At 40.7% G+C, this 24,392-nt stretch overlaps 1 protein-coding gene across 9 annotated transcripts in view; it reads left to right on the forward strand.

Annotated features, from left to right (window-relative positions):
• Positions 1-4,654: 4,654 nt before the first annotated feature.
• LOC108078739 (serine-rich adhesin for platelets) overlaps positions 4,655-24,392 on the forward strand; it is a 30,711-nt gene continuing 10,973 nt past the window's right edge. For 3 of the 9 annotated variants that reach the window (XM_017172757.3, XM_017172758.3, XM_070285781.1), the window contains exons 1-7: positions 4,656-4,955; positions 13,449-13,949; positions 16,895-17,138; positions 17,570-17,791; positions 18,245-18,491; positions 18,553-19,529; positions 19,583-20,543. In XM_017172757.3, the coding sequence (XP_017028246.1) occupies positions 13,488-13,949; positions 16,895-17,138; positions 17,570-17,791; positions 18,245-18,491; positions 18,553-19,529; positions 19,583-20,543 (3,113 nt within the window). In that variant the 5' untranslated portion in view covers positions 4,656-4,955; positions 13,449-13,487. Of the gene's footprint in view, positions 4,956-13,448; positions 13,950-15,519; positions 16,289-16,894; positions 17,139-17,569; positions 17,792-18,244; positions 18,492-18,552; positions 19,530-19,582; positions 20,544-24,392 lie in introns of those variants that run through there. The other 6 variants (XR_011444975.1, XM_017172756.3, XM_070285780.1 and 3 more) reach the window with 5 other exon arrangements.

Here is a 24,392-nt window from a genome sequence, read left to right on the forward strand (position 1 = left end):
CTTGATAATAATTAAGTATACGCGATGTGACATCCTATAAATCACTTCATTTGCTTTTAATATTTATTTACATATTTCATCTTAGTTTTCGTAAATGTTTAACTTTTTAAAATGTGCTTTTTAATAACCCCTCGCATATGGCAGATTTCTCCCACTGTACAAGGCCACCCTAACCGGTGATCACCCTCTCTTTCTCTTTCTCTCTCCCTTCTTCCAACATCCCTGCCTTGGAAACTCTCTCTTTCCGTCAGGCTATACGCTTAACCCTTCAGAAGGACCCACTGCGACCCCACGGGTCTGGACGGTCGCCTTATCTATTAATAAACCATTGCGTTTGATTTTTTATCTAAAAATAAACAGAGCACTGGCTGCAAAGGCCAATATTTGTCCAGCAATTCACGCAATGTAAATTACCGGGGCCCCGACGCTCTAATTGATTGATTTGCATTGAAATGGGTGGCGACAAACGGTTAAGAACTGTGCGACAATACAGAGTTTCTCCTAAATGCTCAATGGTTGGTCATAATTTTTACCAACGTCTACATGTCGAATAATTTTGATTGTGGGTTTATACTTGAAAATTTATGACAAACAATTGCGCCAAATAATGATTAAATGCAGCCAAAGCATATGGGTGTGTTTCATTTTTTTTCTGCCTTTTTGTTTCTGGTAAGAGGGTGTGAGGTAACTGATAACGGTCTGCGAAAGCGAGTGATCAGGACTTTTCCGATGGCCCTACGTCAGAGTTGAATTGGTTGTGAAAATATAATAAGAGCTTCACTTTTTCCACGCCACCATCTGTTGACTGCTACAATTCACAAACAGTTGATAATTGGTAATTATACACCGAAAAAATGGACAGAAGTGGTGCGAAATTTTTGTCATTTTAATAAATTAATTATCGCCTATTTGACAGCTATTTTGATCGCGGGCCAGCGATAGGAAAATTTATGGCTTGAGCCGCGGGGTCTTTGTCTAAGACGGCGTATAAATAAAATGTCAAGTGTATAAGCCGAACGTCACAAATACTTGTAGCCGCATTCGCACAATTAAAAGTCCATTAGGTGATAAGCTCCCCCGAATAGTTACTCACTGAGGTGAAGCGTGGCCGATAAAAGTCGTCGATGACCATTCAAGGGTTAAGCTCAGCCCGAAAGCCAGCTAGAATTTAGCGATAATTGATAAGCAAGGCCGAAAAGTAGGCAGCAACATTTCTCTGAACGATAACAGCATTAACCTTGCAGACGATGAAAAAGGTAAACACAAAAAATCACTCGAAAGTTGAGTGAAAATTGTGCGCATGCGTCGCTGTCGTGGTGAAAAGCTCCCCACGATTTTTTGTCCCAAAACTGTTGCTATCATTTGTTGTTGTTTTAGCTACTGCTGTTGCTACCTTACCGTTAGTAGTGGACGTGGACTTTGGACTACATCTTCATTTTATCATTTGATTTACCTGCAAAACTTTAACAATGCTGACTTCCGTCGCCCCCTCCCGAAAAAGATGGCGGATAACCATGAGAGAGCGGGAGAGATGAAAATGGCGGAATGTTGCAAGCTCCTGCTGTCGCTGTATTTGTATTTGTACAGCCATCGGGTGTCCCGTTAGTTGCTCTTTTGCTGGCCGGGAGGTGGCAGAGGTGAATAGGGGCGGGGGCGGTGGCAGAGGCGAAATGCCTAAGGGTTTATGTGAAACTATCTTTTTTCAATTTCCCCGCTTCTTCTTCTCCGTCTTCTTCGCCGGCGAACGGTGTCCACATAAAGAGCGGAAATGGAAGTTTTGTAAATGTTTTCTTTTGTATTTCTTTGCAGGAGAGATGCCCATATGTCCGTTTTAATGCACTGAAAGAAATATAATATAATAAAAAGAACTTTTAAGCATACTTTGCTCAATATAAAAGTCAAAAGAAAATTATATTTTTAAAGATAACAATAATTTGTAATCTAAAACAATTTTAAATATCTTTAGCTTTAAATTCTGTATTTAATAGTAAGCCATTACCATCCATACCATACTTTAATAATTTAATAATCATACTACCAAAAAGTATCCTTATTTTACCATAAATAAAAATTCAAAAATTCTATTGCTTTTCAATTTTAATCGAAATTCTTCACACCTTTTTTCATTCACTAAAATAAGTTTTCGACACAATAGGAACTGCAAACAAACTAAATTGTAAAAAGTCAAACAAAAAAAGCGAAATAAAATAAGTTCCAGAGGTCTTTACTATTTTCTCCTAGTGAAAAACTTGAAGGGAAAATTGATATTGTTATGGGTTTTTCCTCTGTGCAGAAAGGCACCGCAAATACAAACGCAACACGGCGCCTTTGAAAGATGAGCGAAAATGGATCTAGTAGTAATAGGAGAGTGTGGTGAACGGTGACTGCCAGAGGGGGGATGCTACTGGGGGTGAGACCAGGATAAGAGTGGGCTAAAAGTGGGCGGTGTGTGAAGGACCACATGGCTAGGCAACTCGTGCACTTTAGTTTTTGGCTTGCAAGTGTTGTTCCTATTTTTTTTATGACACTTGACGCCCAGCCAAGCCATTCGGCGGGTGGCCACCACCACCACCCACCCTTAAGCTTAGGAGATGGCTGGGTGTCCTTCGTTGGTTGCCAACGTTTTGCCGTCATTGTTCGGCTTCCTTTGCACCTTTCGCCTGCATGGAACTCCGTTTGGTTTGCCTTTTTCCTGCATTGATAAGAAAGTGCTTTTTAATAGCCCTACATATGTACACTCCGGTATTCGTACACAAGGAAAACGGGTTAGGAATGCGGAGGCAAGTGGATTGAAAAGATTGAATTTAATTGTCCCACATTTCTGTAGAAAAAGCTACAATTTTTTTGTCAAACTAGCTTTTGAAATCATTATAGATTCGAGGCTTGACAAGAGGTTATTAATAAGTTTATAAACATAGAAATTAAATTATACGCTGGTTATAGCTAAGAAATTATTTTGTTATCCTCTTTGTATATTTCCTAAAACATTTTTAAAGCATTGTTTACTAATTTTGAAGAGTAATTTTTAAGTTAATCGGTTATGTTAATATTAACAAGAAAGGAAGCTAACTTCGGCACGCCGAAGTTTGTATACCCTTGCAGATTGGTTTTCATATTTATATTATAAATTATAATGCCGAAAACAGACACTAAACAGAGTTTCATTAAATTTTACCTATACTTATTATGTTTACAGTTTAACAGTTACAGTTTTACATTCCCAGCTTTATATATTTTATACATTTACCGATCGCTTCTATGACAGCTATAAGATATAGTTGTCCGATTTTTATAAAATTTATACCAAATATCTATAGTAATAAGTAAAGCTCATATCTCAGAGTAGATGAAAATACGTTGAAAAACAACGAAGTTATAATTTTTTTCTATTACTTTCCCTATCGTTCCTATGGCAGCTATAAGATATAGTCGTCCGATTTTCATAAAATTTATACCAAAATTTTGAAATAATACCAGAAGCTCATGTGTCAAAGTAGATTAAAATACGTTGAAAAACAACGAAGTTATAATTTTTTTCGATTAATTTCCCGATCGTTCCTATGGCAGCTATAAGATATAGTGGTCAGATTTTCATAAAATTTTTACCAAAATTCTGGAATAATAAAAAAAGGCTTCATCCCAAAAATGGTGGAATAATATTGAAAAACAGCCAAGTTATAATTTTTTTTCCAAAAATTCATCGAACATTTGTATGGCAGCTATATGATATAGTCGTCCGATCCGGCCCATTCCGACATATATAGCAGTGAGAGTATATAGAAGACTATATGCAAAGTTTCATTCAGATAGCTTTAAAACTGAGGGACTAGTTTGCGTAGAAACGGACAGACGGACAGACGGACAGACGGACAGACGGACATGGCTAGATCGACTCGGCTGTTGATGCTGATCAAGAATATATATACTTTATAGGGTCGGAAACGTCTCCTTCACTGCGTTGCAAACTTCTGACTGAAATTATAATACCCTGCAAGGGTATAAAAATGTTAAAAATACCTTACATTTAAGGTAATTATGGTATACTTATAAGAAAAGACTACATATACATATTTAAGGAGTTAATATTTTATAAAGTAGTCAAAAAATATAATTTTAATTACGTCAATCAGCTTACTTTATTGATTTATTTACTTACAATTATAATACGTAATAAAACTTATTTTAATTTAAAGACTATAAACTCTGTTTTAGTATTTTAAATTTTAGAAAATAAAAAAAAAACTTTCATATCATATACACTTCAAATAAAATATTGATTTATAATTAATTTGTAATTTATATTCATTCCTTATAATTTTCATTTCTCTCTGTGCATTTAAGCCTCTGTGCGTGTGCCTGCTCTTTTTGCGGTCACTGTAAATGGCTGAACATACTACACGCAATTGACACTCATAAACAAAGCCCCCTATCAGCTGTGTGAGTCATTTACGGGGCCTCCATCTCTCTTTACTGCTCTCTTAACACCATTTCAGTAGAGCCAAAAGCCCAGCTAGATGTGGCAGAAGAGCGAGCTTTCTAACGCTCCGATCGTAGCTTTGTAGAGCTGTAGACATAGACGAATTCTTGGGTGCCCGCTCGGGTCTCATGCGTAGTCGCCGCCAGTCAGTTGCTTCGGCGCTTTTGGCTATTAATAATAACAGCAAATATGACGCGACCGCGACTCTCTTGACTGAAAGTTATGGCAAAAAAAAAATAAAAACAACTAAACTGATCGCATAATTCAAGGTCGCGCTGTGAAGTAACAAAACAAGTAGTTTTGTGCGGAAAAAAACGAATCAAGTAGTGTGGAAGCAGGTGGAAGTGAAATTCAAAGTTCTGAAGTGTCGCCATCAAGTGCTCCGAAAAATACAAAGACCACTCGAGAATTCCAACTTAATTACGGCCCGATACGAGCACAAACAGGCATATTTGAACGCCGATAAGATAAGCCAAAGGTGAGTCTTGGTGGCGAAAAATAAATGGAAAGGAATTTGCATGCGGAGACAAATCTGTGGCTGTAACTGAAACCACCGACACTACTAGTAACCCAAAAAGGAAAAAACCATATGCGAAACCAAACCAACAGCCGCAGAGTCTCGATGGTGTCGTTACAATCGAACACTGAGAAAAATCGAATAGTGTGGATTTAGAAATAAATATATAGATTGTATTTTGAAAGGTATTTCAAAAGGAATTGAAACCCTTTTACGAAAATTAAATATAGGAATTAAATTGTTTTAAATACAAAAATAACAAAAACGAAGATAATATTCTTCAAATATTGAATTATTTATTATTCCAGATTTAAAAAAAAACAGAATAGTTATGACATTGGGCTAATATTCGCTTGTTGTCCGTCAAATGCTAAAAAGAATTGATGGTGATTAAGAATATTTATAGGATCCTTCATGGACTGCTGGACTCCTTAGTCGTCATTCTCAATAAAAATCTCTTAAGAACTACTTTAAAATGTGTACCAACATAGACACTTGTTTAGTCTATAAATTCGAATTTTAAATTTATTTTGCACTGTGCACTTACTATACACTTAACGCTCACCGTCTACTTTCGTTTCCCCGGAGTGCTATGCATATTAGATATCTGGTACAGGTTGGGAACCAACCCAAACGTGTACCGCATTCCACCTGCTGCTCTAGGGCCTAAAGCCCAGGCCCAAAGTCAATGAGCGGGGTAATTGTTTAAACAAGAACAACTGAGAATAGGCTGAAGTGGTGCTGCCGGGCATACTAATCGATTGCCATGGCAAATATCACCCATACGCACCGTTGTACCCCCTCTACTATGGACCGAAATGTGTGCGAAATGAATATAATGTATAATTAAAACTAATTTGATGACACACTCGACTTGGGCGAAAGACGAAGCCGGTCTCTGAGTGAGGACAGGTGCTGCAGGGAAGGGGGGAACTCGTGCCAATTGCGTAATTATTATGTGCACAACACATATGGCTCGTTACACCGATGAAGAAGAGTTGTGTGTGTGCGTGCGTGTGTATGTTTACATAAAGAAGAATTTTTTAAGTACGCAAATTGACAAACAAACGACGAAGACTACGGCAATGACGATGGCAACAATTTGCAATTACCAGGCCTCGAAGCAAGGCCCAGAGCCCCCGAAGTTGCTTCCCCAAAGTTGCTCCCAGCTGCGAAACTGCACGCTCCGTTGATGGCTTTAAACGAGAGTGAGAGGCCACAGCAAAAGCTGTGAGCCATGTTAATAAAGACTAAGTAATAATTAAGTGGCGAGCATTATGGTTGCCTTGGATTCGGTATCGAATTGGGCCGAACAATGGCCCCAAAGCCCCCCGTCCGAATGCATTTATGACCTGTCCTGTTGGCCCAGTCACTTATTTACAGCATGCAAATGAACTTCCTGGTGGAGCAGACGGGGTTGGGTTTTATCTTTCTCCTGCAAACGTCATAAACCCGACAGGCCGATCAATTCGTCCATCTCCTTATCCGTGGCTCACAATAAATAACACTAAACGACATAAAGATGAACTTTTGAGTCAAATAAATTATAATAAATCATAATATGAGATTTTATAAATAAAAAAAATTTTATTATAAAGAGAGCATAGAAGAATTTTTAAATATATATGAATTTATTGTATGCTAAACTCAAAAAAAGCGATAAAATATATCCATCAGATACATTTTTCCTTTTTTGTCAAAAATGAATGTGTTGACATTTTAATCTTAAAGAACCTTTAGATATTTTTCAAGCAATGGGAACGTCTTTATTTATTTATATAAACAATTATTAAAGTATTATTGATATTCTAGACCTCTGAAGTATTTTTATGGCAGCCCAGTGTAACTCCACCCAATATCTGACCTTGTCACTTCACTTGAGCCTTGGTTTTTGGTCTTTTATTCTGTTCACGTACCGCATGATTTCCGAAGACTACCAGCCGCCTGGAGGCAGTTGCTCCCAATTTGCTCGAATAATTTTCGGTGAATATTAAATAAAATCAGAACAGAGAGAGAGCTCAACACACTCAACGTACGCACACTCAACACACATGCCAGTAATCAGACCGAAATCTGTGGGCATAAAATCATATGCATATTACAGTTAAGCTAATAATTAGTTGCAGGCTATATTTGCCAATGTCCAGAGAATTTAATTAATTTAAAATCCAACCCCTTGCAGCTATTGGCTCCTAAGGAATATTGTGCTGTAAGTAATAAAGGTTGATTTTGGGATATCCCCAGAGAATAGAGATGAGTAAAATTGGAAGTGAATTAAACTGAAAAATTTTAATAAATTTGTTGCCCAAGTATAATCCCAAAGTTTTCCATTTTTCTACACATTTTCTACTAATTTGATTGCCCTAAAAAATAGTTGTATATTTTTTAATTGAACCCCCTTCCTTCCTGGCAAAACTCACCTCCCAAAAACCTGATTGCATCGGCTTATGAAAGTCAAATGCCCAGAAAAACTAGAATAATTGAGCTCACAGCTTGTCCTTTGTCATTAGCCCCTTGTGATGGCTTTGGAGACCGGAATAGGGACCAATCAATGTCAAATCCGTGCACTGTCATCAGGGATACAGGGCAGCAGGGCAATAGGTATACAGGGATACATGGGGGGGGCACAGGGGCTCGACAGGACTTCAATAAATGCGCCCGGTGATTTCACTCATCTATGCAAAACAATCTTTTGCATGCAATTCATGCCGCCAAAGCCAGGTCGCTTCATTCAGACGCTTTTCAAATTGCAAAGGCAAACCTGGCAAAGGGGGTGGAAAAATCGAGGCAAAATCGTGGGGACTGAGGGCTGTAATTCATTCATATGCATTCACTATATGGCACTCATCAACATTCGGTTCACACATGCTGGGGGAATATGGGCTTCCGGCGGCCAGGCACTAGATTCAGATCCAGATGTTGCCTTTTTCTGCTCTTTCTGCAAAAATTTTTGAATTGGAATTGCCGGCAACTGCATTGCGCATACGCCGCGTGTGCTGCATTGAGTTTTGAAATACCCAAAAGGGGACCCCGCCAGCTCCTATTAACGTGCTCATTTCCCCATTTGTCGAACTAAGGATTCCGAAAAATCCTTCGGCAAAATTTTGCATCGAAAACGCTTCCGGTGCGACTCGAGCGTCAGTCCCCAGCTCCAACTCCTGTTGCTCCTCTCGCTGCGAAAATAATATTTAAATTTATGATGACAAACTTTCAACGCCAGCTGCAAAGATTTGCAAAGCCAGAAATAAAAAAGAAATAATATAAAGAGCGACGACGATGGCTCAGCGCTTGCCTAGGATGCCCAAAAAATGCTAGGGCACAACATACATTTTTTATTAATACATATTATATATATACTATATAAAAATGTATATATATTATGTATGGCAGATATATGTCCTGCCGATATGTATGCATGCATGCACATATTTCGTACGTTTGAGAATTCATGGGTGAGAGTATCGGTTTATATCTCGTGAAGGCAAGCGGACGCTTTCAATATTCGCCCAGCTTTGAGCTTACTTTTTCCATTTCCCAGTGTCATTTTTGAAAAATTGATTTATGGCCAATAGTGAGTGGGCTCCAAGGGGACGTCGGGGCTTTGGAAAAAACCTATCAAGTGTCTACTGCCGCTATCTGTCCCCCTTTTCGCTGCCGCTGCCGCTGCTGCTGCTGCTGTTGCTGCTGCTCTGTTTGGTTTTGGTTTTGCCCATACATTTTTCCGCTGAAGGCTTTGAGGCATCGAGCATCGACAGCCGCCACAGCCAAAGTTGCTCAATAACCAAGCATATAGATCAGTTTTTAACAATCCCCCAGCCCCCCAAAAATCGGTCGCTCGACTGGTATATTGCTTTAAGCCATTTTCATTGTATTTTCGGGGATTGGATATGTCGCGCTTTAACCCGATAAATTGCTGAATTGGGACATTGCCACACATGGACGTGGTCGTGCACATGCAATTGTTTCTTATATCAATAAAATATTCATATTTTCTGATGAGAACAGCATATCGAGATTGATTGCGGAAAAAAATATCAATAGCATTTTATGTCCAATTAAATGGAAATATATAAGAATTGATTGTACTTATTTTAGAGCATCTAAAAGCGAATACAGCTCTTACACAAATAAAATACAAATAAACTCTTAGGCTCTGCGCTTGCCTAGGTTGCCCAAAAAATGCTTCAAAAGTAGTCTGTAAAATATTTACACCAACATTCTTCTAAAAAATAATCATTGCATTCTTTTAGACACATTGTTAAAATATTTCAAGCCTCTAGATATCTTTTAAAATACCTCTTCACGCAATTTTCAACTCTTGGGAAACACTCTGAAAACCCCCCATTGCTACGTCACTGAAATGCCTGCCGCAAGGACGAAATGAGCCGTCAATTAAAGCGCACAAAAACAACAACAACAACATAAGCCCTGCGGGAAGTGGGAAAAAAGGATTCGAACCCTTGGCCTGGCACGCAAAAGAAATTGCTCATTTTTGCGCATTTCAAATGGAAATTATTTCGCATTCGCTGAATGGAAATTGCCAGCAGAAATTCCACTCAATCCCTCAGACAGTTATGGTGTTTTACTGTAGTGAGTTGTAATTAAGCGTTGACTTGTTCAATTACCAAAATGCAATTGCTTTTGCCGTGGATCCTGAAACAACAAAAGCCGCAAACGTCCGCGTGAATTGTCGAAACTTTGCGAACTACAACTACCTGACCGGAACCCGGAACTGGCACCTGTAGCGGCAACCTGCATCCGCATCCCTCCCGTCAATTTGCATTAATGGTGTGGAAAGAGCGGGTTGTTTTCTTCTCTGTTTTATATTTTTTTTGTCTGAAAGTTAGGCGGTGCAAGTTGGCGGGTTAAGGGCGACGCTGCATGCAAAATATAACTTGGCCTTATTCTTCGCTATTGCGCTGTCAGCCAGCGAAGTTTTTGTTTGCATTAAAATTGTCAGCGGCGGCGGTGGCGGCAAGTTTTGGTGGGGTTTCGTTTTAATCATGGCACAAACTTTGCCCCGACAGCGGAACTCGGTAAACCCATAGAACTCCGGTTTGCGGGACAAGGTTCGTGTCCCCTGGTCCCCATTCCTGACACATGTGGTGGAATGCTATTTTGAGGCTTTTTGCACGGGAAAAAAATGAGATTGAAATATATTTTTAACAACATTTTAAAAGCCTTATATGCGGGATTCAAGATTTAACAAATTGCTAAGAATAGAGTCATCAATAAAATGACTTTAGCTATTAAGAAAATTAATTTGAAATTAAACCAAATTTAGGTAAACTAGGTAAACTAGTTGGTGAATTCCAGATAGGATTTATATACACTGGGCTTAAATAAAAATATTTCATTTATCAATTTCCCCTATCTAAACTATTATTTTGATCTCAAAAAAAGGTATATTATTTCTATTACACTATTTTATATTATAGAAACTTTTTTTTCAGTGTATACAGTGCATTTCACTGCATTCTTTTTTCGAAATATTTTATTGTGCGTCGCATTGCACAATTAAAATGCATGGGGCATGGGCAAGCATGGCAATCCGAAGTGTTGTAAGCGCACAGCTGTTGCATGCCGCATCGAATCGAAACGGGGCAATGGTTATGCTTATGCATGAGCCACGCCAACCGATGGTACATCCGCCTGGATATCCTTGGACATCCCTTTGGATATCCTTGGCTGAGTTTCCGCTCCCAGCGCCCACCACCGCCGACCATTAACCAATCTTGGGGCATTACTTGAGGTCCTGCACTGCTGCAACAATCGGAGTTATTTATGCGCATAATTACCTGCGCTGCTGCAGCCACTTACATATGCGACCGATATCGGGGATCTGCCTGGGATTTATCCTGCGCGCATACAAAATGTTGAATTAAGACCGAAACTAGAAGGTGCTCCCCCTTTGCCCCTCCACCATGGCCCTTACTGTTACCTTTAGCTTTGCATTTGCCTTTGGCTTATTAAATGCAAGAGTAACAAGTGAAAACTCGCAGAGAACACTGAACAAACTGCAAAATTGCCTCATTATGTGAAAAGGCAGAAAATAAAAGTTGGCAGTTAGCACAAAAGGGCCACGTAGCTTCCACTGTGTGGAGTTGCAGCTGCTTTGGTGGGTGTTCCTGGCACAAGGCTGTTCCACAGGACGCGCGGGGCGATGGAGGCATGGCACTGAAAATTTATGCAGCACAAAAGCCGCGGCAAATGTAAGTAAGCCAAACGACATAAGCAGGCATAAACACAGCCGGATCAACTGAATCCGTTCAAAATGGCAGCCGTCGAAATACCCTTTTGCGGGATGGCCCTTTTAGCCCCTAAGATACTGGTTTAATTGGGTTTACACGCAGTACATTGAAATAATCAGTTAAACGGGGTAGTCGTAATGGAAGTCGAAATGCTTAGCCAACAAGAGATATGCGGCCTCTAGTGGTAAATTACCAATTTAAATTAAATGTTTAGCAGCTTTAAATATAGGGTCAAAGCCTGGTAAAGTTTTTGTTAAATTAATATGGAAATATTTGAAACTCTTTTAAAGTCTAGTTGTTAAGATTTGTTTATGAATATAAAAATAAAATGCAAAATTTACGAGATTTTATTAATCGTTGCCTAAGGATGCCTTAAAATGCTTACAAATACTTTAATAAATCAAAAGATATATTACATTATAATGAGAAACTTTTTAAATTTCTACAAACAAATATATAAGTTAAGCAACTGGTTTTATTTTGTTATTTTTTCCCTTAATAAATCTCTTAAACCTAGACATATTTTACTTTTCGAGCTTGTTCTATTTGCTACTTTCTTATTTTAAATTAAACCAAGACCGTTAAAATATATCTATCTATATTAAACCAACCAATCAACATAAAATACAGCAACGTTTCGGTGAAAATTACCTTGTCAAGATGAAGTCAATCCACACTTGAGTTAAATTACCCTCCAAATAAGCGCTGTCATGAAGTTGGTTTTCGCAAAATGCATTTCCTGTTTTAAATTCATTTGAAGCCAATTCGGTTATCGAGTGGAGCAGCGGTTGCGAAGCCGCCAACCTAGTGGATATGGCCTCGATCTGGTTCCGGGTCTGGTGGAGGGCCGCTGGCACAAAGGGCATCCCCATTGAGTGCACCGACGCGTCGACGGCTCCCGGTGGGTGTAAATTTTGTTATGCGGCAAATGCGCCATAAAGCTCACGGAGCAGTAGCCCTACACTCTCGACAATATTTGTTTTACATTTTTGGGAATTTAATGAGATTAATGTGAGGTTATTTTCCAAAATTATAAAATTGTATGGGTAGGAAACACTTTTTTACTTATTTTCCATCATAATCTTTAAGAATGTTCATGAAAAAATATGTTATATAATTTTGTTTAACTCTTTAGGAAAGTTTATATTAATGATTTTATTAAATAATATTTTTCTAAACAAAATAAGGCTTATAATAATATATTTCCGGACTTCTTTTGCAAGTAGTTTATCTTCAAATTATTCGCTTTACTTTCATAGCTATTATAAAAAATTTTAATATAAAAAATTAATAAAATATATACCGCCTAAATTAATTTTATTTCAAGTGCAGGATGCGAATAAGGATGAGGGTCCAGGAGCTGCCTGGAATGCAGGGGTTCCTTCAGCTTTCCCAAAGGCAGCTTGCATTTGCGTGAATATATTCCTTTCTCTCGGTTAGCTGCCCCTCCGTTTTTCGCTCCTCCCTTGCACCGGGCAATCGGAGGTATGAAAGAGGTTTGGATAAGGATTCGGAGCAGGGTATGGGGTTCGGAGATGGAACCCAGTCCGTCCGTGTTGTGCATGTGCGGCACTCTAATAAAATTTAATAAAAAACGTGCAGCGCGGCATAATGCAATGGCAATGGACTCACCCAAGGGGTCTGGGATTCTGGCGCGGATTGGGGTTAGACTTGCGGTTAGGACTCTGTGTGTATGCTGATAGTTCTGGGGGACAGGTGTATCATTACCTGCACGCCAACCACAAGCTCCCAGCATATCGATATAGATATAGCGAAGCTATAGCAAACCTACTCATTTGCGTCTTCTATAAAATAAAAAAAAAAGACCATTTATTTGATTCTTCTGATAAACTTACTTATACACTGGAAAGAATTTTATGGTATTTATTTATGTTATTGGTAATTAATATTTACTCTCTTTTTAGTTTTTAAAGCTGAATTTAAAATTGTATTTAAGATGATTTTTGGCGGTTTTTGGGATGGATTTTAATGCTATTTTTAGGGGGTTCTGATTCTGTTTTAAAGGTCGATTTTTAGTTTTATCTTTGGGGGCGGTTTTTGGATCGTTTTTTATGATCCTTTAGGTTATCTTCAGTGCTTTTAATGGGATTTAAAGAGGGCTTTTAAGAGAATTTGAGTACATACATTATTTTTGACTTATTTAAAACATTATTTATCAACAAAGAAATTTGTCTACTTTTAGTCCAGATAGAAAGGAGAACTCCGGTGGTCATAAGATGCCATGGGCAAGTGTGTCTCCCGGCAGTCGCCCCCGCTCACCCAGCTCGAGGAGATCGCCTCCCACGGCGGAGAGCATCATCAATCTGTATTGACAATCGCATTGTCTCGCGAAGACTTGGCCCAGGCACACAAAATCTGGCAAGAGTTGACAGCGAGTAATGAATACATAGCAGCCACATCGTCACGGGACCAGGAACAACAGCAAAAGGAACTGCAGGAGCTGGAGGAGCAGGAACCCTTTTACTACACCATAAGCCGGCGGCATATCGAGTCCCTTTACGTCGATACCCCAGTGGAACCGCTGACATCAGTGGAGTACTCCACTTGTCAGGAGTTCCTGCTACAGGAGCTGCTGCAGGCCATTGAGACCGCCGAGGAGGAGCAACAGCAGAGACGCCAGACTCTTGCCAGAATCAGGCCAGAACCTCAATTACAAGCGGAGAACAACGGCTGGCTGCCGGCGGTGAGTAATATTGATAAATGTTTACAACTCACGCGGGAATTGTGGCGAAAAGCGAATGAAAAACTGTCAATAAGTGTGGCATCCTTTTTGTCGGAAAAAATTGGAGTCGAGGCTGACAAAAGAGATGGGTCTGTGGAGTCTGTGATTTTGGGTCAACCCTCACTCTGCTTTATCTGACATCAATAATACTCATTGTTTGTCGAGGTAACGGTATGGCCACTTGCTGGGAATTTAAAGGAATAAAAAAGGATAGGAACAGCAGGGGAAAATATATTGATTTTAAATTAAATAAAAATGAATGGGGTTCTAATTGTACTCTTTTGAAAATAAATACAACCTTGGTTCTTCCAGAATCCCTATCATAGAAGCCTTCTCTTTCTTTTAATCAATGTTTACCAACATCATGTCTGCTAAGCGTTTAAAATTATCATAAAAGTGCCAAAATTGAGTCTGACTAACGAGGTCCTTGGCTTGCCTTTGAGATACTCTCTGCCTCTCTCGACTTTCCCTTAACAGTTTAGGTTTACATATTCATATTTGTATCCTCCAAAGGCTTATTACATGGTAATTTTACAAACACACACACATACAACCACCGTCAAGGACGTTCCCTCCCCACAACATATCATATTTCTTGCTTAACCAAAGCACTTATCCTCTCACTTCCTAGCCAGGTCGCTCTTCCCCCCGGGCAATTGACCTTAACCAAATTTTATTTAACTTGGATTTTTGGTCTCGCCGGGCTCTTATTACATATGAATTTTACATGAATCACGGGGATAAAACTGACAGGGAAATAATAAAAAAGCTGCAAAAAAACACCTCACACTTCATTTCATTTTGTGCATTCTTGATTCTATAAGAAATGTTTTTTGTTTTTTAAAGTAATCATAAGGATGGTAAAGTATTCAAGAATACGTCAAAGGAAGTTTTTATTCAAATAAAAATTAAAAAAGATTTTAAAACTATGAATGATAGATTGCATAGAGTGAATAGGTATTTAAAGTGAAATACTACTTATAAATTATATAATTATTCGATTTTTGTATTATTTATTTAAGCGCATAAAGTAATTTACAAATTTAAAATAGCAGTCAATGGAAAAATAGTAAATAGATTCACAAATTAGTTATTGAAAAACTTGAACCCTTAAGTTATTTAAAATCCAAACATTTTTTAAATCTATTTACAAACATTTCACAAATTATCTACACACATTTTCCAATTTCCCATTTTTACACCAACATTTTTCACCAATTTTCCACATCTTTTCGACATGGTTAGCTTCCCGGCTAAGAGCCAAAGCAGCGTGGCCACTAGGTGGCACCACCGCAAACCACCCCCGTTTTTGGGCCACTTAACTCGGGCAGCCACTTGTTTTCATTGCTCTGCGCATGAGCGAACACTGGGAAATTTGGTAGTAGCTCTCCGGTTTTCCTCCAAATTCTCCCCGCTGTGGTCAAGCGAGAGAGAACATTCAAAGACCACCACTAGGCACAGGGAAAGAAACCCATTCTCCGTTCTCCGCTTGATGAGAGTTTTCAGCTCGCCATTCAATTTTCCGTGTGCCGTGCTTTCACAAGTGAAAAATCGTCGCCACTTTGCCGCAGCAGGAAAAAACTCAGCAAAAACTATAAAAATACAAGTGACAAACTAAATCGAAAAGAAAACAAAAGCAGGAAGAGCGAAAACCCAAAATAGATACAATCGAACGAGGTGCGAAAAGCGTTTGCATAACTTAAGGCGCAGGTGGAAAGTGCGAGCAATCTGCGAAAGATTTTTCCAGCAAGCAGCAAGGGATTTTCAAGGACCTCCTCTGTGTGGGTGTGTGCATGTACTCGCAGGTCCTCCCCCTTGGTCTGTACGTGTGTGCGTTGTGTGTACCTCAAGTGCAATTATAAATGGCGTAATTTCGTGCGCGTCGGCCGTGTCATGAACATAGCCGCCTTGCATCCCAGAACTGACCTTGCGAACAACATCGGGATCACCAGAAACGGGATCAGGACGTATCCCCAGCGAAAGGAGGAGGAGGAGGCTCGCTGGAAGAGCGAGTGCCCCTGCCGACGACCTGCAACATGGATGAATGCGACAACCCCGTCGTCGTCACACTAGAGAAATTCGCATCCGCATCCGCTTCCGCATTAATCGTATCCGCATCGCAGCCGCACGAGGATTTCGCCGAAACGAGCGAGGATATTTGTGACAAAGAGCCGAGGACCGATGATAACGGGGGAGTCCTAGACACAGAGGACCTTCACACGTCGATAGACGATAGCTCAGCAGCAGCAACAGTCGAGGAGGACGCAGCCAACGACGCGGAAGTCGAGGCAGTCATCATGGTACCGCAATTAAAAGTTCTTGAAGAGATCCTTTTGAGATTTCAAATTACATTTTAAATAGTAGAACAAATAGCATATCATACTTTAAGTTTAGTGTTTCTGAAACCCTAAAGATTTCAGCAGTAAATCCTGATATATATTTTCTGTTAAGAAAATCCTGAACCCATCAGTAGTTTGTATCTCATATAAAGTGTATAGTTTTGTGGTCAAAGGTAAGATATGTGCGTTAAGGCTGTTCCGAAGAAGAAAAATCTTAAGTAATTTCAATCCCCCCATCTATGGAACACTAAGCCCACAGCTTCAATACATATCTTTTCCAAAGCCACCTCCACATAAAACAGTATCTATTAGAAATATTCCCTTATTGGTATTTATCACGATTCCATAAAAAGTATCTCGTAGATAGTTATTCTTTAGTAGGAGCCGAGTGACTCATGTAGTTAGTATATATATTCTATTGTCTATTGTCTGCCGTTCGAGGGAAGTCCTCGAGGCTCCTTTGTCTTCTACTATGTGTGCGCCTCTCATCTGTGCTGACCCGATTTGCAAATGGGTTTCGCTTTCATGGTAATCGCTTTTAACCCGCTCCTCCTCTTTACCCTTTAGGGCCAGGCGGAGAGCAAGAAGCAGGGCAGCAAGTCAAGTCGCCGGCACCACCACAATGCAAATGGAAATAGCAACGGCAATCCGGCGGAGGCACAGGATCAGGCGGTGCACACCAAAGGCACTGCCATGTCCTTTGGCTTCCGCAAGAAGCTCAACGGGACGCCCAAGAAGTTCAAGAAACTCCTGGAAGGCGGCGATAAAAGCGCAACACAAACGGACACAAAGGATGACAATGGGAATGCAGGTGAGAATTCTACAAAACAAAGAGGAAGTTTTTCAAACTTGTAAAATACAAAGCAAAGTTTTCATAAAAAATTTGTTCATTTTGATTGGTTATTCTTAAATTAAAAAGTCTCTCTCTCTCTATCTAAAACTAGTTATTAGTAAAACTATTTTCCAATTAGGTTCCTTGAGACAACCATTAAAAACTCCAAATATAAATAACTATATAAACTTCAAACAATACCACAATTTTCGCTTTATTGTTTTACAAGTTTTAGCCTTGGTTTCATGCCATAACCGGCTTGTGTCCCTTCTAAAATTGGCAATAGCCGGCACAAGTATTATGGCTTTTTAATTTGGCGACAATTTGACCAATTTAACAACGACCTGACATGCCAACAATACTATTCGTTTCCCATTCTTCTCTTTATTTTCATTCCTGCCTCCTTACAGCTGCTCCCATTCACTTTGAGAAAGTAGGCGCCGCCGCCCAGAAGACGGCGGCAGGTGCGGCCGGTGCCCGTTTCGGCTATCGTGGGGCGGTGCCACGTCCCGCTTCAACAGGCCTGACTGCGCCCAGCGAGGAATCCGAATCCGAGACTACGGCCAATGCCCAGAATAACAACAACAATAACAGTCGAGGAGCGGGAAACGGTCCGGTGTTGGTGAGCAATTGTGAGTATCAAGGGAATCGAAGAAAACTTCCTTCATTTTTTATCGATACATAGAAAAAAATTAGAGGAATTCGTTGTAATATAATGGGAATTAAAGGATTTGGGATCTTCTTCAATAGAATATTTATTGTAATATTCATTGGGATCTTTATTAAAATATCTTTTGAGGTATTGATTAATATCGTACTTCTTTATTGGAATATATATTGATGAGTTCACTGGGATAAACACTGGAAAACTACCTAGTGTGTTCATTCAAATGTTCATTGGGACTTAATCGGAATATTCATTGGGGTTTTTTTTTTTTGAATATTCACTGGTGAATTCACTTAAATCTTTTCTCATATACTCACTGAAATATTCTTCAAATTCCACTACATTTAATACTTAAATATAAATCTAAACACGAACTTCCACTCCCATATTGATATTATGTATGCCTTGTTTCGTGCAGTGAAACGACGCTCCAAGAGCGCACATGCCGGCGGCGTGTCCGGCAGCGGCGAGCCCAAAATAGCCCAGCCCAAGACGCTGACGTTCAACCTGAACCAGAACACCACCATCGAGTACCAGCGGCGTCAGTTCTTCGGCGAGATAGCGGACGATACGTCGGGATCCGGCATGGGATCGGGAACAGGATCAAGAGCGATGCAGCCGCGATATAACTACAACAATCTGGCCAGCATGCATGCAAATGTTATGTGAGTAGTGATCCTGTGATCGAAGGATAATCGGTTTGCAATCCCAAATCCCTAATTTCAGAGTTCGCCCCACACCGCGACCCACGCCGGCTAGCTATGCCAAGTTCACCCTGCAGACAGTGAGCCTGCCTCGGCCAGAGTATCCGGTGGCCATCAGTCTAACGGCCACCACACCAACCACGCCCAGCAGCAGTGTGCAGTCACCGGTGCCGGCCCATTCCACGGGTGCCCGGGCCAAGGAGACTTCCACCAGCTCCAGCTCACGACAGCATCCTTTGACTTCCGTGCATGTCCAGCCGCAGGCCCAGCAGCGACATCTCGACCAGAAGAGTGTCAAGCAGCTGACTAACAACTCCACACGGCGGGGATTCTCCGGCAGCCGGGAGATCAGCGCAGACTCGGGCATAGCCAGTATGGACATGGCCCTAGACAGCAACTCGGGCAGCTCTGTGGGCTCCAAGCGAAGTCGCAGCCGGCCCAGAAACCTCAAGATGGTGATGAGTGGCAGGCACACCTTCGAGGTGAGGGACGTCGACGATCCGCCCTCCAGTGAGTCCAACTCTTTTGTGGAACCGCTGGCACTTCCAAAACTGCCCACTGATGGCAGCCAGAGCATTCCCCTGCCACTGCTGGGCTTGGTAAGATCCAACACGGTGCTCAGTCGGGAGAGTTACGAGCGGCGTCAGGCTGAGGGATCTCCAGGATCCCAGGATCACAGTGAGGCGAAGCCCAAGACCCAAGGCAACGGCGGCTCCGACGAGAGCGAGAGCGTGGATGAGGAGAAGCTTTACCTGGATTCGTCCACTTCCGAGAAGAGTGCCAAACAGCAGCAGAGTCAGTCCTCGGTGGCCTCCACCTGGCGTCTGCAGGCGGGCGAGTCCTTGGCTGCCCAGGATTGCAGTAGCATGTCCATGAGCATCAGCAGCGATACCCAGGCACCGGATAATGCCAGGGACAACAATGACAGGGAGGAGGACATGTCCTTAGGCCTGGACGAGATCAGTCTGATCAACACTGACATGCAGTTTAGCACAATTTGTAAGTGATAACTTTTGTTCTTTGGAATCTATGTTAAGTCCTTGCTCTTCCAGCTTCGATGACGGAAACTCCGCCCAAGGTGGGACAGATGGAGCCCCTGCTCAACATGCATCTGGTGGACAACCGCGAGGTGGTAGCCACCTGCTCTTCCGGCGATCGTCCGCGCTCCTTCAACAATGCTCTGAACGAGTCCAAGTTCGCAGAGCTGGCTCTGGCCAGCAGTAGCTGTCTGCTCCTGGATGATGAAACCTCTCCCACTGATAGCCTGGTGAGCAGCACCGAGGATTCCGAGGAGGCGGCTGGCGGCAAGCTGCAGAAGCACAAGCTCAACGAGGAGCGCCAGCAGAAGGACATCGATGAGATTGACATAGACGAGATATCGCCAGTGCTAGAACTGGATCTGGATCCCCCAGGAAGTCGCAGTCCCATCTCTCCCGGCACTCCCACTCATGCCTCTCACTCGCTGTCCCTGGGTTCTGATTGCGGAAACCTCATTGACGACGAGATTGCTGATCAGCCGGGTCTGTTGTGCAACAGTGAGGCCCAGGAGGTGGCCACAGACACCCCAACTCTAATGGAGACCCTTACCCACACCCAGACTGGATCTTTAAGGTCCTTGAAGAGTCAGTCGAAGGCTCGCACCGCTCTCCAGCAGGCCATTGAATTGAGTCTTAGGACTCCGGCGGCAGTGCGAAAGGCGGTGATGGATCGAGCTGAATCACTGGACACCCTATCGCCCTGCGAGTCCATCTGCTCCGACGATCTAATGATGGACTTTGACATGAACAGCAGTCTGGACTCCATCGACCATATGGCCAATACCTCGGGACGCAGTCGCAGTGGCTCGGATTTGCACAGATTGGGCCTTGGTGGTCACGATATGGATGCCACGCGGGCGGAGACGGAGGCGGAACTGCTCTCCGAGCTGGAGAGGAAGGGTAGTGATGTGATGAAGGAACTAAACACTCTGCTGAGAGGAAGAAGACAGCGCGGCGGGCCAAGGGAGCGAATAAGGTGAGTTTTGCTTTAAAAAAGCGTAATTTTTTATTAATAGAAATATAGATTGGATGAAAGAATCAAAAATATATAATTATTCATCGGAGTTAAAGTGTTAAATACTAATAAATTATATATCAAGGGTTTAGAAAGGAAAGTTATTCAAATTGATTTTACAAAACTTTTAAAAAGAGTTTCATAATGGATTTTATTTTCATAAAAATTGCATTTATCTTCACATTTTACACCAAATAAAATTTTACAAAATATCTTTAAATTCATATCTATTAACCAAGATCTAAAAATGTTCCCAATAATTTCGATTTCTCTCTTTTTTCGCCGGAGCTAATTGAATTGACTGCAGCGGGGTCAAATATACTCTGGCGGTTCGCCTTTGATTTGATTTTATTGCTAGTCTATAGACTATATCTAAAGCTAGCTCTGCACTTGGCAGTTGGCCAGCGAATGTCGGAATATTATTAAGTGCATTTTCCTTTAGTGTTTTTCCCCCGGCCTTTTCTTCGGCAACCCAATTCCACTTGAGGTGCTGCAAATCAATCAGCAGCCTCTCCCTCTTTTCAGCGCAGCCTGTATTTTCTTTATTATTTATTATCTTTTTTTGGCTACCACTGCCGGCCGGTGAAATATTGCACAAGTTAGCCCTAGAAAGCCAATATTTGGAAATATTTATTTGGGATTTATGGATAGCTTTGGGGTGTTAATGAGAAGTTTATGGAAGTTCAAGGAAACTAGAAATAATTCAGATTAAATTTGAAAATAAAAATGTGAAAAGCTGAATATATAAAAATATAAGAAATAAATAAAAATAAAATAAACAGTGACTTAAAATAATTAAATTACTTTACTTGTTATTCATATTCATAATTCTATACCCCAAAGTTTAACACCAAGTTTTTCTTTTTTAAATAGTCTTGTAATATCTTTCGAATAATATAATTAATATACTAATTAAATAGTCTAAATAACAATTATTGTCTTTAAAAAATTGTTAAGAATTAATAGAATCATTTCTTATTATAGTAGAAGACCTCCTTTTCCGACTCTCAAGTATTAAACCCTTAAAATCCCCTAACTCAACCTAGTGTTAATGTCATTTGCTTGGCACATCCCGGAATATCTCATCAATCGATTTAGCCGGCAAAGCAAACAGCAAGTGTATCTCACGTGTTTGCCTGTTTGTTTTGCTTCTTATTTATTTATTTTGTTTTTGCCTACCAAAGGGCACTCTGGGGTTAATCAGATGCAATTTACTTCAGCCAGCTCAGGGCTTTGGAATGGCATGACGCCCTGTCTCTTGCCCCTTTCCTGTCTCTCTCCCTTGTTTTTATGGCCAAATGGGAATGGAAATGGAAATTGAAATTAGCCCAAAATTAGACAGACATCATTGGGACAGGTTGGAACTAAAAGCTGCAATGGCTTTTCGGCCTTTCGGCTTTTTGTTTGTGTTTTGTTTTTTTTGGGTTTGGCAGAGTTGCCAAAGGTTACTCCACTCGGAATTCCCACTGCAGTTCCCGTTGTCGCTCCCAATTGCTAGCTTTTAGCGCCAGCTACCAGAAAGAGAAGGGTATAGCTGGAGGCGATGGAGACAGAGGGGGCAGACAGGGACATTCGTGGCCCAAAACAACTCCGTGTGGGCCTCGGCATTCTGGCCAAGAGAAGCCAAAGCCAAAGACGCGACCAAAGACAACGGCAACGGCACTTGGCATTTCCAATTGTCTACGCCATAGCCTGTCTTTGGCTTAAACACTGGAGAAAAATATATTTAAAATAAAATTGGTAATTAAATTTGTTTATTTTGTTTAGCTTTAAATCAGTCAGCAGTTTTTAAATTAATATTTAAAACTTAAAAACCTTTTGGTATCTAATAAGATAAATATTTGAAAAGTTACTGACCTTGATCAACCAATCTTACAAGGTTGTTATTATAGATAAATGTAAGCAAATGATCAACATTCTCTTAAACATAAACAATTTTATTATTTATACAAATAAGTAAGCCCATATTTGACCTTTTTGTTATGGGAAATGCAACTTTAATTGATTTGTTTCAAGATACAGAAGCCTGTCTTGTTATTATTACCATTTTCTTTGGTATAAGCTTTCATTAATTGGAGAACACTTTTATAAGAAAAACTGCTTCTGGAATTGTGTTAATTATATTATAAATATTAGAAATTATAAACATTTATAATTGATTAAGATTAATCCAAATGAGCTCCAATAGTATCTGTTTAATAACTTCGCCTTCAAGACATTTATCAAACTCCATGTTGTGGTTGCAAATCCCTTTACACCTGTAAACTATAGTCTCAGACATTTTTAACCAACAGCAACTATTACTTCCCACAATTATTTACAACTCACAATTCTTAATGCATAAATTAAGACCAGTTTTTGTTCTCCGTGTGCCATTCCTGTCTCTATCTATGGGAGCTCCAGAGACTGGGTCTTGGCTTTTTGGCCAAATCGTGGTCGCAGTTAAGATAACATTTTGACTTTGGCCTGAGACTTGATGGCGAGTGCCGCATTCTTTTGTCATGGCAACAGCAACAACTACCAACTAGCAACATAGCAACCACTAGCAACAACCAACAACAACAACCGGCAACGGCACGACATCAACATCACCATCACCATCACCATCTCCCCGATGGAGTCGTTTCTGGCAAAAAGTTGGGAAAAACTTTATTGCAAGGCAAAAACAAAAAAGAAAAATCAATTGTCTGAGAGAGCCGGCCGTAAATACTCGTAAATACTCATAGATACCAGTATGTGAACCTGTTTCGCGGCCACCGAGCCAAATAGCAGCAAAATGCCGCTGGCCAAAATGGCTAACCTGTCACTCGATGGATCCACATCCACATCCACATCCCCCAAACCCAAGCCGTTAGGTAGATGCGCCTGCATCGGGACATTGGCTTTCCATTTAACCAAACAGCTGGGCCACAGCAAGTATCTCTCGGATACAGATACTCAACCGACCAGCAGCAGTCGCATGCAAAACCGCACTTGCGGATTAACCTTGAGACAATCGCTGGCCAGTGCATGAGTCATACCTCATGGACGAGATACCCCCTGCAACCGCTCACCTCTCACCTAAATAAATGCTCAATAAGCCCACTCAATCTCGGCCATTATTGGCCCCGGCTGCAACCGCCTTCTGATATCCCCATCTCTCTCGACATTCTCGGCTGCATAAATATTATGGCCCGGCTTTCTTTCTTTCATTCTTTGGCTCCTTAGTTGTTGGCCAGCATCTCCTAACGGCTCTGCCACACAGACACCGAGAACACTGAGCACACTGAGCACAAAAGCGGCCCAAAGCCCACATGGTTAACTCTTTCAGCCCACCAGCAACATTCTTTCCCCAACCAGACTTTTTCATGCTGTTGTTTGCTGATGGGAACATTTTGAAAGCGAAACATTGGTAACAACAGCAACCAAGCACAGTGGGGTTATTTCTTTTGATTAGGGAAGGAAAATATTGTAAAATATATCATAAAATTTGTATTATCATGTGACTAGTGATAGAATTATAATTTTAAAATTGCTGGACTAGGATAGTATTATAAATTTAAAATATTATTATTTTAGTTTATAAAAAATCCTTAATTGCTTATCTTGGGTCCAAAAACAAGTGAATATTTTCATTCAAAACTTACTAAAAAAATGATTTAGATCAGGGTTCATTTGCTTTGCGGATCGTCAAAATCTACTCGACAGAATCTATTCATTAAAAAAATTCTTCAATAAAGTTGATATATGCCCCACTGTGCTTATGTTCCATTACCAATCCGTACCACTGCATTACCACTTGAGCTTGATGGCTCCAACTTCGATTCCGAC

Source organism: Drosophila kikkawai, chromosome 3L (assembly GCF_030179895.1).
Source record: "Drosophila kikkawai strain 14028-0561.14 chromosome 3L, DkikHiC1v2, whole genome shotgun sequence".
NCBI lineage: Eukaryota > Metazoa > Arthropoda > Insecta > Diptera > Drosophilidae > Drosophila > Drosophila kikkawai.